Below are 18,496 nucleotides of genomic sequence, written 5' to 3'. Positions count from 1 at the left end.
GTATCTGACAGAAGATATTCTCCGACTGATCAAAACTGTTGTATTATGTTAAAAATTGACGTCATTAAATTACTGCATTTACTGCAAAACCAGATTTAAAAAATGATTCGCTTGATCAAAATATTTATATTTCTTTTATAGAAATAACAAATATCCCAGTTACCGTGGATAACTTACAAAAACAAAAGCAACATACAAGCGAACTAGAAAAAAAAAAGGAAACGGAGTCAATGCCATCCTATATTATAAAACAAACGGTAACCAGTGGCTTTTAAAAAGAGAAAACTTTTTATTTATTAATTTTAATTTGTTATAGACGAAAATACAGTTGAATAAAATGAAAAGTTTTTCTGATTACTCTGTTACAAAAAATATTAAAACCCCTCACTGAAGGTTGAATAACGTGCTTGATATGCCAATCATGGGCCCTTGAAAAATGTAGTTGTGAAGAAAGCTGCTTAAAATGTTTGTGTATTTTGCCGAAAACGTTAATACTCGCTATTACCCAATGTGCTTCAGGTTATTTCAAACGGCAGGCTTATTGTTTTCCATTCAATTACGTGTGTTGTTTATTTCTGTTTTAATGCGTACATGGAGAATATCAAAGTTTTATAAAAAATAAACAAGTCTTTTTTTTATATTTTTTATTTGTTTATTGTTTTGCATTTACAATAGTTATACATAAATTACAAATACACAAAAAACTATTACATTAACACAAAAAACTATTACATTAACACAAAAAAAACCCCACAAAGGCATGGCCTGTGTGCGGATATACATTTTATTTTTAATTGAAATAATGACTACAGGACGAATACAATAGATATCAATAAGTTAAAAAATGAGTGGTGATATTAAAACACAATTTTTTAGTCACCAAAAATTAGAAAAAAAGTATATTCTGTTTATTAAAAAAGAAGGTATTTGAATCCATTTTTCTTATTCATAATTTTCACAAAAATTTTAATCGAAATATATTGAAATAATTCATATCGATCATTTTGGGGCCATGAAAAATGAGTGTCTTTGTCCGAGTCTGGATTTACCAAAAGGGATTTTAAGTGAACTGTTCTATTTTTGACAAGATCTATTAAAATGTTTAGAAAATAAACGTTGGCGCACAAAAACATATTTAAGACATTGCTGGCAATAGATTTTTAGTAGCTTCAAAAGTTTAGCTTCCTGAAATAATTGGTTGTAGGGAAAAGATGAATTTTTCTGAAGTATAATTTTAATAATTAGTTTTTTTACCGATCTTAAAGGCTCAATATGATTATTTTAGGCTCCTCCATATCCAATTACTATAAAATATGACTGTAATGCATGATAAACCATTTGGCTAGTTTTTGGATGAACAGAAAATTTTTAAAAATAAAATAAATATAATTTTCAAATCAAACGTTTGAAAACATGGGTCAAATATCTCAATTTATCGACATTTTTTTCAATATGATTAGTCCATTTGAGTTGAGAGTCTAACGTTACTCCCAAATATTTTATCGACTTTTCAGTTTTGATTGATACGTCTTACTCTTAATTTTTTTTTCGTTTTTCCCTTAGGTATTCGCCACTATCCCACTTTCAGGAATATTCAATTTATTAAATTTACTGACCATCCATCAAATACATATATAATTAAGCCACATCACCACAAAATTAATAATTGTTTGAGCATTAAAAATCATTTGGATCTGTTCATTTAAAATAAAAACAAAAATATGCATTTCTAAAATTAAACTTACGATCTAGACTGATAATAATATTACAACATTGAATTCAGGCCTGTAATTACGAAGCAAAAGTTTATTCGGACTTGAAACATGGATAGTATTTTATTAGAGAACGTAGATTTACATAAACAAATATAAATAATGGATTTTAATTAATAACATAAGTTATTGAAGAACATTATTGTACATATTATACTTAGCATTTTAGTACGAATAATACAATAATGTTCATGTTCAATAATATTCATTTACAATATATTTAAATATTTCATTATAAGAGTTTTCCTTATTTTAAAAATACATGTAATTTTACAACGTGTGCGCAGCGAGGATGATCAAAATCTCAGGTCCAGGGAAATGCCGATTCCAGCGATTCCTGTAATTAAAACCTCCGTGTGAAACAGGTGTGTTCATCTTATTATTTATCAAGATTAAGTTGGACGGTCTGGTTTTTTTACCCTTTGAGGTTGTGCTCGCGAGTCCCGTGTCTGGATTCTTGTGGTACCGGGCCCACGGTCGGGGTGGTGAACAATAATATCCTCGGAAAAGCGCTGTAAAAAACAACAAAAATAAAATATATGTTTGTATGTAAAAGTACAGTAGATTATTGTGATTTCCATGCTGAATAATTAAATAACGTATTTATTTTCTATCAAATCAGTAAATTTAATGATTGCAAAAAAAGTAAGTAGTTAAAATTGTATTTCAAAAAAAACTTTCGGAAAATTTGCTAAATGTTCTAATATACCTTTTTTTAAGTTTAGATAAAAAAAAACAAAAATACAACATAATTTATTGTTTTTTTTTTTATAATATGAGAAATCAAACACTGATTTTAGTCTACTGAACACTTTATCTATCTATCTATCTTCCATCTATCTATCTATATCTATAAATATAAAAATAAATCGCCGTGTTGTGTCTAGCAAAAACTCGAAAATGGCTAGACAGATTTACGTGCGGTTTTTTGCAAAATTTTCTAATTCACGTACTCAAGGTTTACAAATAATACACATCTTCAATATATTGAGTTGAAATAAAGTTAGAAGCATATATGTGTTTTCATCGATTTTCCAGGGATGCATTCGACTGAAATGCATAAATTGAAAATTTGGAGGATGTTGTTCTTTTGTATATTAAAAAAGTTTGAATTTTAACAGTTACAAATAACAAATAACCTAATGGATACTGAATTGATTAATTTCCTTACAATTTCTTAATTTCTAAATATTAAGTTATTTTTAGTAATGCCGCAATAATTTTATCTAACTTTTGATACGTTTCTTACATGAAATGCACCACTGTTTGAAAGTAGACCAGAGTTTGACAGTTACAAAAATATTTTTTTATAATTTTTTTTTTATATTCATAAAACATATAATACTAAATTTACATATTATACTCCCAGGAGTTATTTGAAACTCATTTGGGACCGTAAATAAGAAAAACATTTTTTTTGACAATACATAACATCATACAAATTAATACATCCGAAACAAAAAGAAAACATTATTGTATAAAAAACATAAAACACCATCTTATTAATAATTATCAATATCAAAAAGATTTAAGAAATATTTTTTAATTGCGACACTTCTGGATTTTTTACTTAGTTTTTCGTATCTTAGCTTATCAGGCAGTTTATTATATTCGGAATGGCCAATATTTTCCAAGGACCTACTGCCAAACTTTTTGATTAAAAAAATAAGAGAGATATATCAAATCTTGTGTCCTATGTCGATTAGTGTAACATCACAGCCACACAAGAGTTAATAATTATCATTAATTATTTTGATTCTATCACATGACTTATTAATCTACCGGCGCGATTTTATCATATTATAAGAGTAGATCCAAAGCTGTCAAGATGACACCTCGTCATCACCATCGTCTCGCTATCACTACGTAATGGAGTACCAGGCACTGCATTGGTTCACCATCCGCAGGGTATTCGTTCGTCGTTTAGTAACGTGAAGGTGAGACGACCAGTTTTGCACACCAGGCACCGGTGCAGGAGGGACTATGAAATATTTGATTCTAAATATACCGTTTCAAATCAATATTTCACTACAACCATGTCGGGAATCGAACTCGAGACCTCTCGTATGGTAGATAAACTCTCTAAGCATTAGACTGCGAAACGGGCGTACCCACCCACTTAAAATATATAATAATTAATAAATTAAAATTAAATGTTAACAAAACTAAATATATGAATATAGGAAACAAAAGAATAGAAATTACACCATCAATTGTAATAGAAAAGGAAAAACTTAATGAAGTCACTGAAATTAAATATTTAGGTGTAATGTTGGATTCAAAACTTACATTTCACCAAAACGCTAAGATGGTAATAAATAATATTGCAAAAAAAATATCAATTTTGGGAAGGATCAGAAGATTTATTGATAAGGACTCCTGCAAAACTATTTACAAAGCAATTATTGAACCACACGTTAACTACTGTAGTAGCATTTTATCAAACAAAGAAAACATAGATAAACTAACTGTATTACAAAATAAAACCTTTAGAATCATTTTGAAATAAAACAGATATACGAGGGTAAAGTCGATGGTAAATGAAATGAAATTATTAACATATAAACAAAGAATATTTTACAATACAATGATATTTGTTCATAAAATTATAAACTCTAATAAAAAAACAGAATTTTGGAAAAAAATTGATCGGAACCAGCATGAACACGATCACAATACTAGAGAAAAGAACAAAATTAGACTTCCAATTAGGAAAAAGGCAAAGTCACAAAATTCAATTTTATTTAAAGCAATTAAAAAGTATTACGAAATGGAAAAAAATATTTATGAAGAAAAAAACATATCAAAATTTAAAATAATGGTCAAGACATATGTGATAAACAATTTATAAATTAAATATATTTGCAATGTTATTATTAGAACACACATAACAATATGTATGATATGTGTGCCCTACTTTAAGATTTAAATAAATAAATAAATAAATAAATAATAATAATCTTGTAGTATATTCACATATTATATGTTGATTCCAGCATATCATTGACTTTTTGTATTAAAAGTATTGAAGGCTTTCCTTGTCCAAAGAACAGAAAAAATAGACATATTTTTTCTTTTAGTAGTCTCTAAATATGAATAATCATGAAGTAGGAGAACTTACAACCCCGGGTGCGTTACGTCTCGAGTTAGAAGCGAGGTTGGGGTAGTCCATTGGGATGTCAATTACCCTAGCATCGTAAGTCACGTTAGGAGTGGTCATTGTTGGAGAGATGTTCCACGGCATATCCCCCGGAACTCTCTACAAAAATACTGAACATGATTTCGGTACCTGAAAATCATAATGCGAGAATGTTTTCATTTACTCGAGGTTACCGCTTATGACCAATTAACGGATTTTTATTGATTCGAAAAAAATTCAAATGGTACCAACTGCTTGATTGATTTTTAAAAGAAATAACTTTTTTTCACTACAACAGGCTAAGAGGTCCAATTGCGGTGGTGAATAAGGGTACAGAATACCCAGGCTTGAGAAAACTCGCAGTTGTTTTTTTTGTTCTTATAAGGAATCGAACCAGTAACCTTCTGGGCGTGGGTCAAGTGTCTTAGCCATTTTACCACCGAGGTCACCAATATGTTGCTGTATGTACAAGTTTGAAGCTAGAATTTTTACTCGATACCATAAAATTAATTATTTAAATATTGTTTATGCGGTATGGTAATTGATTTATTTAACTTTTTGAACACAATGTTAATTATTTGTGTATTAACTACCTTAAATCAGCACTATTACTCAATTGGAAAGGAATAAAGAGGAAAAGGAAAAGAAGGAGAGATTAAAAAAGAGAAAGGAAATATTTCAGACGTGATTTGAACAGAGATACTGCAGTAACATTTTTGATAGTGGATGGGAGATGATTCCACAGTCGAGCCGCTTGGACACTATATGAGTTAGAGAAGGAAGAGGAATTGTGGATGGGTATTAAGAGGGTGCCTTGAGAATTAGAACGAAGAAGTAAACCATGAACTGATTAGCATTGAATTTTTCACGGAGGTATATAGGAGAGTTAGGACTATAAATTATAGTAAATAGAAGTGAGAGGGAGTGATAGTCTCTCCGCTGTCTAATTTTGAGCCATTTCAGTTGCCTGCGCTAATCAGAAATGTGGTCATATTTCCCAAAACCAAAAATATACCTTAAGCATGTATTCTGAAGTCATTCATGTTTATCGAGTTGCTCACAGCTCAGCCATGGAAACATCAGCCTAATCTATAATGGGTAAAAGTAATGCTTGTACACTGAAAATTCTTTTTTTTTTGAAATTTTGCAATCTTCTAAGTGAGTGTAGACTGAAAAATATTTTATTGCTTAATTCATTGGTATGCGCTCGCCAGCATAGATGTTCGTCTATTAGTACTCCTAGATTTTTTTATAGATTTCCTGTATTGGATATTGGTACCATTGACATTAAGAGTATCGAGAGAATATACGTTTAGCTTACTGAGCAATATTTATCCACTTTGAAAACAAAATAGTTAATGAATAAATATTTTTATTAAATCTAATAAGTTAGCGTTTTATCTTGAACAGATGATTTTATAACTACCTAAAAAATTAACTTTCATAATAAGTGGCATTAAATGTTAGATTTTGGAATAAAGCTTCTGCTGACACGTAAGAAAGGCATCGTAGAACTGAAGTAGGCGATCATTAAAAATGATACACAAAAATAAAAATAAATTCTTGTTTAATTCATATTAAATACCGCAATGTGAAAATGCTTTTTTGTAACGGGATTTCACAAATTAATGAATTCAATTTTTGTTAGATATTTTATTTTTTTAATAAAATGTTTGAATTTAAATGAATTTTCTTTCCATAGTAAGTATCCATGGGGGAAAATGGAAAACAAGTTGCGGCAGAGTGGGGTTCGAGCCCGTCACTGCAATATGGTGATGATGAATAGCGACAATACCTAAGCTTTTTACACAATTTAACAAATTCGTGATGAAAGAGATAATAAAACCGGTAAAGACTTAACAATGTTTGAAGTACAATGTTTGAAGTACCTATGAGCGAAACCGATCGAAAGACTGTCCGTGTTTAATCATTCCATAATTTCTTCATCGTAATAGAAAACATCGCGGCAGGTATAATATTCGATATTGTAGGTACTATCAATATTGTTACACACCCTCGTTATCCTCGTCGGATGGTTGTCGACTCGTCCGGGTTCTCGCTGCAGGGACTTTCCGTGCCCGCCGATCCCGAGCGCGGAGTCGTCTGGGGGAACAACAATAATCAACATTGTAATCGCAAATTTACGATCAACACAAATTCACGATACACACGCGAGTTAATTTCCCAAATAGCCCACCGTGTTCAATGTAAAGTGACAAAAGTCATTTTAGTGTTTCCGGAAACTAGTGACGTCATGTAAACAACCCCTCGAGGGAAATAATTCCAATTATTCTTTGGGCCAATATTACATGGTCATGAATCATCGAGGCTCAAACAATCAGTTTCAGGAAAATGCATTTGCATGCATAAATCAGCTTCGAATTTGTGACGCCAATAATAATAATAATAATAATGGTTTATTGACAAAAATTACAATTTCTTTATCTACTACATACATACTTAGGTCATAGATTTCTCTGGATTATGTTTAGTCTGCCTAACTAGGTACAACCTGTTTTAAGGCAGACATTTTTATGCAAAAATTAACAACAACATGACTACCTACTAGTTATTTTATTATAAAGTTATATAATATATATACCATTTACTATATTTTTTAGTAAGTTTTCCAATTTTTCTCTACGTAAATCCAGTAACTATTTTATTACAAACTTATTCAATTGAATTCGGGTCACGGTTTTGTAATGTTCGGGTAACATATTGAATTTTTTGGGGCCCAGAAACACGAAATTTCTTTGCCCGAATTCAGAGTTTGTGGTAGACCCCATGACCCATTCTTTAGTTTGACTTCTGGTAGTGTGGGAGTGTTCCTTTTGGGATTTGGTAGAATAATTTGCTTTCACAGACATAATTATTCTAGATATATATAATTGCCTAGTATCTAATATATTGAATTCCCCGAACTTGACGCTGGGGTACCTGAAGGGCTTTTTTAAAATTATTTTTATAAAAAAAATTTGAGCATGATAACATCTTGTGCTTTTAAGAGTGATTTTTTAAACAATATTTGATAATTGAAAACATGTATGAATAAATTTTTTTTTTATTATTATATTGAAAACATATTATACATAATTATATACAATATTCCCAAGGAGTTTTTTTAAAAAAAACTCATTTAGGGACATACAGATAATAATTTTTTTAGAGACGTTTTTAAATTTTAAACTATAATATTATTTAACAAAAGCAGAAAAATTAAAATTATGATATACTACAAATTAAAAAGGGTATGAAAAATACTTGAAAATAACAGAATAAACAGAATACTAGGCATGGAAATAAATTCAAAATAATGTTTACATTATGCAATCTGGGAAAGAAAATTGAAAAAGTTTAAAAATTACATGGATGTATATATACATACTGAACTAGTACAAAATAAAATCATTTTTTTTAATTAACAAAATATGCGCACACCCAATACAGGTTAATTTTTTTTACCAAAAACGTTGAAAAAATTGAAATTATGTATACAAGCCAAAAAAAGTATATAAAAAGAAAAAAACACAAATAACATTTAAATAGTATTAAAAATTACATATACAAGCAAAAACGGTGAAATATTAAAAGGTATATGTTCACGAAAAGTATGGCATCACTTACAAACTATTCCTCTCCTTGTAGGTAGAGGTTCAGCTGTAGATCTTGCCATTGTACCTCCGTGGACCCTCTGGTAGGGCGGAATGAACCTTATCATTTCAGAAAAACTGGGAATGTTCTGTTAATAATGAAAACAATAACAAAACATTTAAGTGTAACATTACTTACAATGAAAATAATATAAAAATCAAATTACAAGAAGAAAAATAATAAGTAGAAGAAGGTATAGGTCGCAACCACTTGTATATCTTGCAGTGGCGAGCAGCGATTTATTTTATAGGTAATCTATAAAAAATGTTCATTAATTTGTACTAAATATAAGTACCTACATAACATGTAAGTAATGTAATTATAAAGGTCTATTTTTTTGTGGTTCTGTGAAAATCAACTCAAACAACGATTATTATTAACCACGCGATATATGTAGCTTTATTCTACACTATTTTAACAGAATACTAAACTTGTACAAAAGTTTATTAAAACATACCACATTGACATTCAGCAGATATTTCCATTATGATCTGTCATTGACAGTACTGTCAAGACTTGGGCACTGGCCGATTTCTTTTAAAATGAATAATGCCTAAAACGGCCACTGCGAACGCCACCTGTCCTATGCGATACATAATATGTCAACGGTATCTTATCAAAGAAAAATAGTCCTTCGGAAATAATGTTCGAAATACTAGTTTCCAAATACAGAATCTTCTAACAATATTTGTAATCTGCAAGTTTGTTTTAGTACTAAAAAAGCCGACTTGGGTTAAAGACGAAAAATACAGTGTACTTTTTTGTATGGAAGAATAAGCTGAGGTAATCGGCTAGTTTCGTCGTTCAGTGAGAATAGGCTGAACGCTGGCGCTAGGCGCACTTCATAGATTTTTTTTAGTAGAAATATGTAAACGGTAATTCATAATAAAAACGATTATTTTATTTATTTTCCCATAAACATGGTTACTATAAATTATAATTATTAAAAGTCAAATATAATGGTAAGCTGTGCATAATCGCTTATTTTGACGATTCGCCCCTGATATCTTGTTGGTTTAATAATAAGTTGGGTAATATGAAGATTTTATCTTGGGTATCTTTTTAAATTTGTCGCCATTTTTCTTCGGTAACTAGATTGCGCCGTTGTTTTTTCAAGTACAAAGAAAATACACTCTGGTTAGTCAAAATAGATTGTTCCACGATTGAACAATGTGTTTTCTTTATTTAAACTTATTTTTAATACGGCGAAAGTTGGAAGAAAATTTTGTTCAAGATACAGTAAAGAAAATGCTCTGACAAACCGTGCAATTAAACTTGTCGTTGAAATATAAAAAAAATCATTGTTCAGTTCAAGACCAAAAATGCAAAATTTTTCATCGTAATGGTCGTTCTAGTAAAAATATTCCAGCTGTTAGTACAAGTGCTGCTGAAGAGCCAAGGACATCAATTCGTCATCGTTCACAGCAATTAATCCAGAAATCGACAACTTAATTCAATATTCAACACAGCAATTCTTATTTAAAGACTTGCAAAACACATTTGACAAGAATTTAAGCCAACTGACCACGCACTACGTCGGCAATTCGTTTATTGGGACATAGAAAAACGAGAAGAAAATGAGAATTATTTTCAACAAAATTGTCTTCACCGATGAAGCACATTGTGGAATCGGCGGCCATGTCAACAAACAAAACTGTCACGTTAAGGGTGAAGAAAATCCTAGAAGTTGGTTTAAAAAACAAATTAAACCAAAATAGTTACTATTTGGTGTGGATTTTGGTCCGGAGGTATAATTGGGTTATATTTTTTCCCAAATGAAAATGGCAATGGAATAACTATGAATGGAGCACGATACCTGTAGATGTTTATCACCCCCCGTTATATATAAAGTACTCTGTATTGTGTTTTCCACCCAAAATTGAAGAAACCATATTGAACTTCTAAAAAGGGGATTTTAAATCTTAAATTAAAATTTTAAATAACCAGTTAACGTTTTTATGTAACAATAACATTGAGCAATCTATAGAAAAACAGTATTCTGTATTTTTTCAATGTATACATTCTTTCGTTTTATCCTTTACACCTAAGAATGAAATATATCCAATATGGTTTATATTACTAATGATCTCATAAATCTAGTTCGCAAAAAAATTAAGATAAGTCATTTAGCAGAGGACTACATTCATTTCGTCAAAACTAGAAAAAAATGCAAGAACTTAGTACAATTTTGCCATAGATATCATATTAATAACCTAAAAAATACCGCCGCGAGTTCTAAAAATCTTTGGAAATTAATTAAAAAATTTAATTACGATGGTAACGAATATCCACCGCAAATGTATTTAGATGGTCAAATTGTCTCCAGTACGGAAAAAATTGTAAATCTTTTTGCTGAATTTTTAAGAGATGTTTACGACCAAGATAAACCTGACCCATACTACTTTAAAAAGACAACGCATTTATCCAACTGTTGCGTAACATATGCATCTTGCAAAACTAAAATACTTTCTCTAGACATTAATAAATTCGCTGGGCCTGATAACATTCCTCCAATATTTTTCCAAAAAGTTCTCACGTAACCTTCTCACGTTGCTGGACCACTTACTAAATTTTTCAACCATCTGCTTACCTCTAGAAAATTTCCTCTGCGCTAGAAATCCAGTTACATTTACCTATCTTGAAAAAAGGAGATGAATCCTTTATTTAACACTATTGCCCAATTTGTATACAGTCAGTACTTCCCAAAATGTTTGAATTCATCGTATTGGACCAAATATATCTAGAGCTTTTGAAATTAACAGACAAAAAGCAACACGGGTTGGTTAAGGGTAGAACAACCGTAACTAACCTGCTACTTTATCAACCTGCTATTTTTAATAAATGATTTGGTGGTAAGTCATTTTAAAATCATAATAAACCGATTTTTTAAAGTTGTATATTTACCCGTGTCTCCGTCCTATATTCCCACGGTAGGAGCGGCAGGCGGGCCGGGGCTCTCCGGGGGGCCAGGCTGGTCATGGGCCAGCCGGTGGTCGTCGTCACATAGCTCTGCCGCCTCTTGGGCGAGGGAGCGGGCGAAGGAGGGGGCTCTAGCGAGGGCTCGAGTTCGGACTCGAGTTCGGGCTCGAGTTCGGGCCCGAGCGCGGGCTCGGGCGCGGGCTCGGGCGCGGGCTCGGGCGCGGGCTCGGGCGCGGGCTCGGGCGCGGGCTCGGGCGCGGGCTCAGGCGCGGGCTCGGGGGCGATCTCGGGTGTGGGCTCAGGTGCGGCTTTGGGCGAGGGCTCGGGCTCGGGAGCGGGCTCGCGAGGGGCCTCGGGGTCGGCCTCGTCTCGGGGACTTGTATTTGAAGACAAGTTCTGAGATCGAGAGCGAAATATACAATTTACGTATCCATCGTTCATTGTACTTACGTTCGCGAGGAACACGTTATGTATTATGTAAAAACACGAGGTAAAATGATGTCCAATTTCATGTTCATACTTCATAGGTACTTCTATAAAGGTAGTAGGTACCTTCTTATTATGTAGGTACCTACTACCTTTTTCAAAAGTGAATTGCACTGCTGGGAATTTGGACCCATCGGCTGCCTCTGGTACCTACATACATATTAACTTTTTGACTTGTTTATGTCTACCGATTTCGAGACGTACCCGTCTCTTCGTCAGGACTTTATTAATGTATAAGTACTATAATACACCATCAGCACAGTTTAAGGGATGCGACAATTTAATGTTTCTGCAAAATTTGTATGTCCCAAATCGTTTGTTTCTGATATGCAAATAAACAATAATAACAGTCACATTAGTCACTCACCTGCATGTTGATATTCGTTGAAGGGCTATTCGAATTATCTTTAGCTCGATTAACGAAGGCGATGAACTTATTATATGAGATAATAACATAGACTATCAAAATAAGAATGACTGGAACCGAGAATCCAAAGATCAGCTTAGATAAGATTCCTAGAAACAAAACACGATTTATTTTTTAATGGACCGGTGGATTTATCAACAATTATCTGCTTCAATATGTTAATATTAACAGGTCTTCGGGGAGTTGAATCCAGTCCTTGTTTACAAAAATTTGGACACACTCAAACTTGAAGGTAAAATTATTTACCTATACCGCGATCCTCGTCCAGCTGTTTTATCTCCCAGTTATCTTCGAAATTTCGTTGTTCTGTTTCCTTGTCGATAAGATGACGTACCGGTACAGAAATGAACGCTGTGGGAAAATGCATTTTAGGTCAATTAAATTATAAAATCGTTAAGTATTTAAAAAAATGTTCAATTGTCAGTAGGTGCGTATCTCGGACAAGTGTATTAAATGGAAGTGATTTTACAAGATGTATTTCATCAGTTAACATCAGACGAAGTGAGGTCACATAATATTGCGTAGTCGGAATACCATGAAAAACATAGAAAATTGTCATTTTGGCCCGGACAGAACTTGACATGTCTTGTGATGCCGGACGCTGCGAGGAGCCGTTAGCTCTTGTTTTGTACGTCAATACACCAAAATGAATTCGCTACTGGATTATTTTGTCACAACTTCTCTAGTTTTCCTAATTATTGAGTACTAACAATCAATTTAAGTAGTCTTGGTTTAGAACCTATCATGATAAAATAATTTTTATTTTTCTATGACAGTTTTTTTAGCTCTAACCGTTTTTGTACAAAAAAGGGATATTTCTAGGTTTCTAAAGAACACTTATACCTAAAATCAAATCTAATACGCATTTTTTTAGATTAATTCATGGGTTGCCTTTGCCTGTATGGCTATTCGGCCATACTCGAAAATGGCTCCCTACGCCAAGGCCACGAATGACGTGGGTTCATTATGTACTTTTTGTGGCCTTGTGTTAAAATTGAGATACAAAACAATTTAAAGACCATGTTTTTAAAAACTGTTTTAAGGCCATGTTTAAAAAAAAAAATCAAATAAAAAAATTGTAAAAGTAAATACTTGTTTATTTTTTATTTACAATAATAAATAAAAATATGATCTGTTCATTGGAAAGAAAACAATGTGATATTCGTGTTTATATTTTCGGCATGATGAATTTTTTTGAAGTGTTTGTTTTTTTCAAAAACATTTGTCCTGAACTACTATTAATTTGTACGACTGACACTCGACTTTTCCATAAAAATAAAGATCGGCACCCGTACCTGAAGTGAAATATACTTCGCTAAGCATGATCCATTCGGACTCGAAGTATAATCTGATGCGGATGTATTTACAGATTCGTCCTCCTCTAAACGGAATGCTGATGTTCCTGGCTTTATCGTGGGCCGTGTCCGGCTGCTGGTTAAAGACGACAGGATCTCCGTTGAAGAACTTTCCCGTGAAGCTGAAGTACACGACAGCAGCGCGGAATATCTTCGAATAAAATCATTTTATTTAGTGACATTTTTAGGCTAACGATTAGCCTGCAATAAAAAAAACTACGTTTTAATTTTATACAAAATTTATATTTGAAGCACTAGCTTCATGATAATTCATTATAATAAAATAAAAATAAAACAACTTGTGTTTAAGAACGTTTTTTTTTTTCTTTTCTACGGACCAGTTTCAAAGCTACTCAAGTTTCTTTATCTAGGTATACTTAACCGATGAATTCTGTCCTATTTTATTGTAACAGTGACTACTTAGTATTACAAAGATACATGTAGAGCTAATTAGTCAAGTCTTCCTGTTTTTTTCTCATCTTTATGAGAAGTGTGAAGTGAGATGGATACGATCGTTAAAACTGACCAGGAGTGGACTAAAGGAAACATTGTTTATTGTTTTATTATTATGAATTGCTTTTTCGATTTCTAAGATTTCCGAGTGGTCTAATTTTAATATTTTATTTTCAATACAAAGAACTTTCAATCCAGTGTCTATATTGAAATTAAGATTATTTTCTATCAGACGGTTTGCTAATGAGAAAAAAATATAATTATTCAGGCACTTTAAGTGTTCTTTTACGCTGATATTAAAGTTTCTTTTGGTTTTTCCAATGTAAATTGAATTGCAATCATTACAATTTAATTTAATGTTACACAGTGTGTAAAATGGTCACTTAAACCAGCCAAAGGCAGGTCATATCTAGCTTAAATATATCTTCTTTTCAAGACCGTCGAAATAAGTCTATCTCACTCTTTGATGCGCCTGAACTACTGAGCTCAATAAAATTAAATATCCCATCTAGATACCTCAGACAAAACTTACTCTTTCATGCCGATAACTATAGAATTAACTATGGTTTCCATTCTCCTATGCCCAGAAATCTTAGGTCTGCCAACAAACATACTAGTCTTGATTTCTTTGATAACAAGTTGTCTTCTTTCAAACGATCACTGAATCTAATTTAATTATAAAAATCCCTCTCCCGCTTCCACTTCCACCAAGTAAGTCTAAATTATACCACTGTGTCTTTCTAATTTCTTCTATGTTTACATATGTCCTAAAAAATGCCCATTGGACAAATATATAAATAAATAAATAAGCCCTGTAAATGCCTAAACTCCCACATTCCTGCTCTCAAATGTGTCTTTGCTCTGTAACAATAAATTTAGTTAAAATATTGTTTTTACATATTAATATTGTAGATTAGCTCTTTATTGTCCCATCTCAGTATGACTAATGACTGTCAATTCTGATGTATTAAAATGATAAGTAAATTTATAGCAATTGATACATTGGATACCCTACACAGTAATGGGCAATATACATGGGTCAACTGTTTATTAAGTTATTCTACATCGGGTGTATTTTTTAATCTATTTGATTTCAAGGATTTCTAATTTATCTCATTTGTGGCCTTTGGGGTCCATATGAATTATTTCTTAAATAAAAGAAGTATTTATGTTCTCCGAAACGATTGTCAAAATTTGAGTTATCTTAATATATGTATATAATTGAACCAGGATTGCATGATATGTTATTTTATGCGTGTTTAAAAAGCTACCTGTTTGGCGTACGTATCGTGCATTTTTACAATCGTTTCAAGTAAAAAGGTCAGTTCTTGAGTTGGAAAACATATTATCTTTTTTGTCTTTATTATTAACTGACAAATTAGCCAAATAATTATTATTGTAAAAAGCTAATATAAATTACATTAAAAAAAAGAATAACGGAAAACTTTTCTATCGTGAGTTTTCACTTTCTAACTTGAAAGTTTTAAAATAGGATAAAATTCATTATTTAGGTATACATTGACAAAGAAACTTTTGTAGCTTTGAAACCGGTCGGTAGAAAAAATAAATAAGAAGTGCTCAAAAACAAAGTCATTTTAAATACATATATACGAGGGGAGACCCAAAAGTAACGGGAATTGCGCTGTGGTGGGGAGGGAGAGTGGGGATACCCATTTTTTGGTATACTCAGGATCCGGTGTCCATTAAAGACACGTCTCCTGAGTTAGGTGTGAAGTTCTGTTGCTGTGAGTGTATCAATTTGTCTGTGGGATTTTTTTTAGTGAAACAACTTTTTCCATTTCGCTGAAAACGTGATGGCCAGTTGTCAAGAGCAACGCGCGGCTGTGAAATTTCGTTTCCTGTTGGGGAAACTGGCCGTGAAAACTATTGTAATGCTTAAGACCGCATATGAAGATGCTGCCCTAAGTAAAACCAGAGTCTACGAGGGTTTTTACATTTAAAAAAATGAAAAATGTCAATTGAAGACCAACCCCGTTCAGAACGCCCCTCAATGTCAAGAACTGACGAAAACATCGACGAAATCAATACTTTCGTTCGTAAAGACTGGAGTTCGTTCCCCGGGTCAAATTGTTAACCAAAATTTATACTTGGAGGTTTTGAAAAGATTGAGGGTCAGTTTACATAAGAAAAAGACAGATCTTTGGCGCACAAGCGACTGGTTCTTCCACCATGACAACGCGCGGGCATTGTTCCGGAATTGGCGGTATTGACTGCTCCCTCGGTAAAGCTGTTTTTGACCAAAAACGGCATGACACCAATTATTCACCCCCTCTATTCACCGGATCTACACCTCTGTGATTTATTTTTGTTTCCCAGACTCAAAAGTGACATGAGAGGAAAGCATTTTGCCACTGAGGAGGAGGTAAAACAAAAATCGCTTGAAGGCCTAAAGAACATCCCGATAAGTGAATTACAAAAAAGTTTCGAACAATAGAAGGATTGTTTTCAGAGATGCGTTGTAGTCAAATGAGAGTATTTTGAATGTGATCAAAATTTGGTGTAAAAATATTAAAAAATAGCAAAGTTATGACGAAATTCCTGTTTTTTTTGGGTCCCCCTCTTTAAGTTTTTTTAATAAAAAAGTAATAATAGCGTCCTTATAAAATACCCAAATATTTCAATTTTGGTGGCCATTTTCAACGAGTTGTAACTAACTCACTATTTGAAAATGGAAATCAGGTTGGGGTAGAGGGGGGTTCGAACCTCGGACCTCTGATCCGCGAGTCCGCAACACTAGCCACGGGACCACAACCCGATATTACATTCTAATTACCTGAACGCCTCGCTTGTAGTAGTTGTTGGTGTATAAGTCCACTTGCGATACATTTCGGGGATCGTCTAGAATAAAGGTGATTTGGAAATATCTCTTCGGAAAAGACGATTTCCTCCAAGCCACCCATCCGCTACCTGGAATAAGTTATTATTTCTAAGGACCGAGAGTTTCTTTATTGGGAAAACGTCACCTGACCTAAGTGCATAATTCTAATTACGAGTAAACCACAGAATAACTGCTTTAAGTGGCTTATTTCACACACACCACACAAAGGGTGGATTGATTTTTACGGTAGGTTTTATTTTTAAATATTTAGATTGATGGTCTTGGCTTCGCGTGCCCGAGCAGAATACAAAATACAGTTCTTTTCGTGAAATATAACTACACAAAACCCTGGACGAGTGCTCTTTATTCGATGGTTACCAGTTACTACTGACTTGTAAACCTAAACAACATTAAAAATGCAATGCAATGCATTATGGAAACGAAAATAAAACAATATTCGTTGCTACGTTTGCAGTAATAAACATTACTCGAACATTCGGAAAATCATCAATGAGTTTCCCACTCAAATCCCTCTCGCTAAGGAAAATCTAGTACTTAACTCCTCTCTTAAAAATAGTTTTTGTCCTTGAGAACTGAATACGCTCTTCCTTAATCTTGAACACTCTCGGTACGATAAAGACGAGATGTCTCTGGGCAAACGTCGTACGGGTTTTGGGTATGACATAATTCGTGTTCTGGAAAAACTTATGAACATTTTGCTGACATCTTCCCTTATTGTTGGACCAGCAGTGTGTAAGTGCTTCTTTTGGATGCAGTTGTCTCATATTCAGCATTTCATGTATTGGAACAACTGTTTTGACGGGTATGTTGGAGGGCTTTAAAGTGGATGCCGCACAACCCCCCCAGCCAACTATTCCATAGGTTGCAGTGGTTTGAAGCCGAGCAAAGTACACACTTCTGAGAGTGTCGGTTATGATAGATGGCACGAGTTTTCTTAAATTTAAGTTTAGTGACTGGACCTAAGTCTTCCATTGCAAATTCCTATCGATGATAACACCAAGGTATTTTATGGAATTTACCCGTTGCAAAAGTTGGTATGCTTTATCAGAGTAAACTCCTAGATTAAGTGTTTTGCTTAGTAATGTACTGTTATTTATACAAAATTTCAGATATTTCGTTTTATCAATATTAAGTGTAAGAAGGTTATTATTATCTACGACATCTACCTGACCTCACAGTTTACATACATACTTGTTTATATAAACCTGTCTATGTAATACATTTTTTTTAATGTTAAAGCACTTTGAAGGTGTTGAAAATATATGAAATCAAATCTAGTTTAATATTTCTGCATTAATTTACTGAGTCGAATATTTTTGTTTATAAGTAACACACTTTTTTCTAAATTTTTTGAACAGAGGGAAAATATTTAAGAAAAGTAAATATAGAAGTCTTTGTATTTACTGGGCTAATGACCTGTCATTAGCTAAT

At 32.7% G+C, this 18,496-nt stretch overlaps 1 protein-coding gene across 1 annotated transcript; it reads right to left on the bottom strand.

The window, feature by feature from the left end:
• Nucleotides 1-741: 741 nt before the first annotated feature.
• Nucleotides 742-17,307, bottom strand: LOC148276487 (uncharacterized). Its single transcript, XM_088234171.1, has 10 exons — nucleotides 17,000-17,307; nucleotides 13,693-13,903; nucleotides 12,644-12,748; nucleotides 12,338-12,486; nucleotides 11,470-11,880; nucleotides 8,539-8,653; nucleotides 6,926-7,014; nucleotides 4,894-5,031; nucleotides 2,192-2,284; nucleotides 742-2,109 (listed from the first exon to the last, which is right to left on the bottom strand). Exons 2-10 carry the CDS (start codon nucleotides 13,718-13,720, stop codon nucleotides 2,077-2,079), a joined length of 1,161 nt encoding a protein of 386 aa, XP_088090297.1. The 5' UTR covers nucleotides 13,721-13,903; nucleotides 17,000-17,307; the 3' UTR covers nucleotides 742-2,076.
• Between the last annotated feature and the right edge of the window lie 1,189 nt (nucleotides 17,308-18,496).

Source organism: Micrasema longulum, unplaced genomic scaffold, assembly GCF_059751315.1.
Source record: "Micrasema longulum isolate JH-2025_06_02 unplaced genomic scaffold, ASM5975131v1 h1tg001211l, whole genome shotgun sequence".
Lineage (NCBI taxonomy): Eukaryota > Metazoa > Arthropoda > Insecta > Trichoptera > Brachycentridae > Micrasema > Micrasema longulum.
This window is presented reverse-complemented; position numbering and strand designations above follow the sequence as displayed.

What these genes read in the sequence shown, in the direction of transcription:
- LOC148276487 (XM_088234171.1), bottom strand. Translation starts at nt 13,720, where the DNA reads ATGCTTAGCGAAGTATATTTCACTTCAG. An exon ending in GGACGAGGATCGCGGTATAG is followed by an intron (nt 12,487 to 12,643) that starts GTAAATAATTTT and finishes TTTTGTTTCTAG; the next exon opens with GAATCTTATCTAAGCTGATC. An exon ending in GACGTAACGCACCCGGGGTT is followed by an intron (nt 2,285 to 4,893) that starts GTAAGTTCTCCT and finishes TGTTTTTTACAG; the next exon opens with CGCTTTTCCGAGGATATTAT.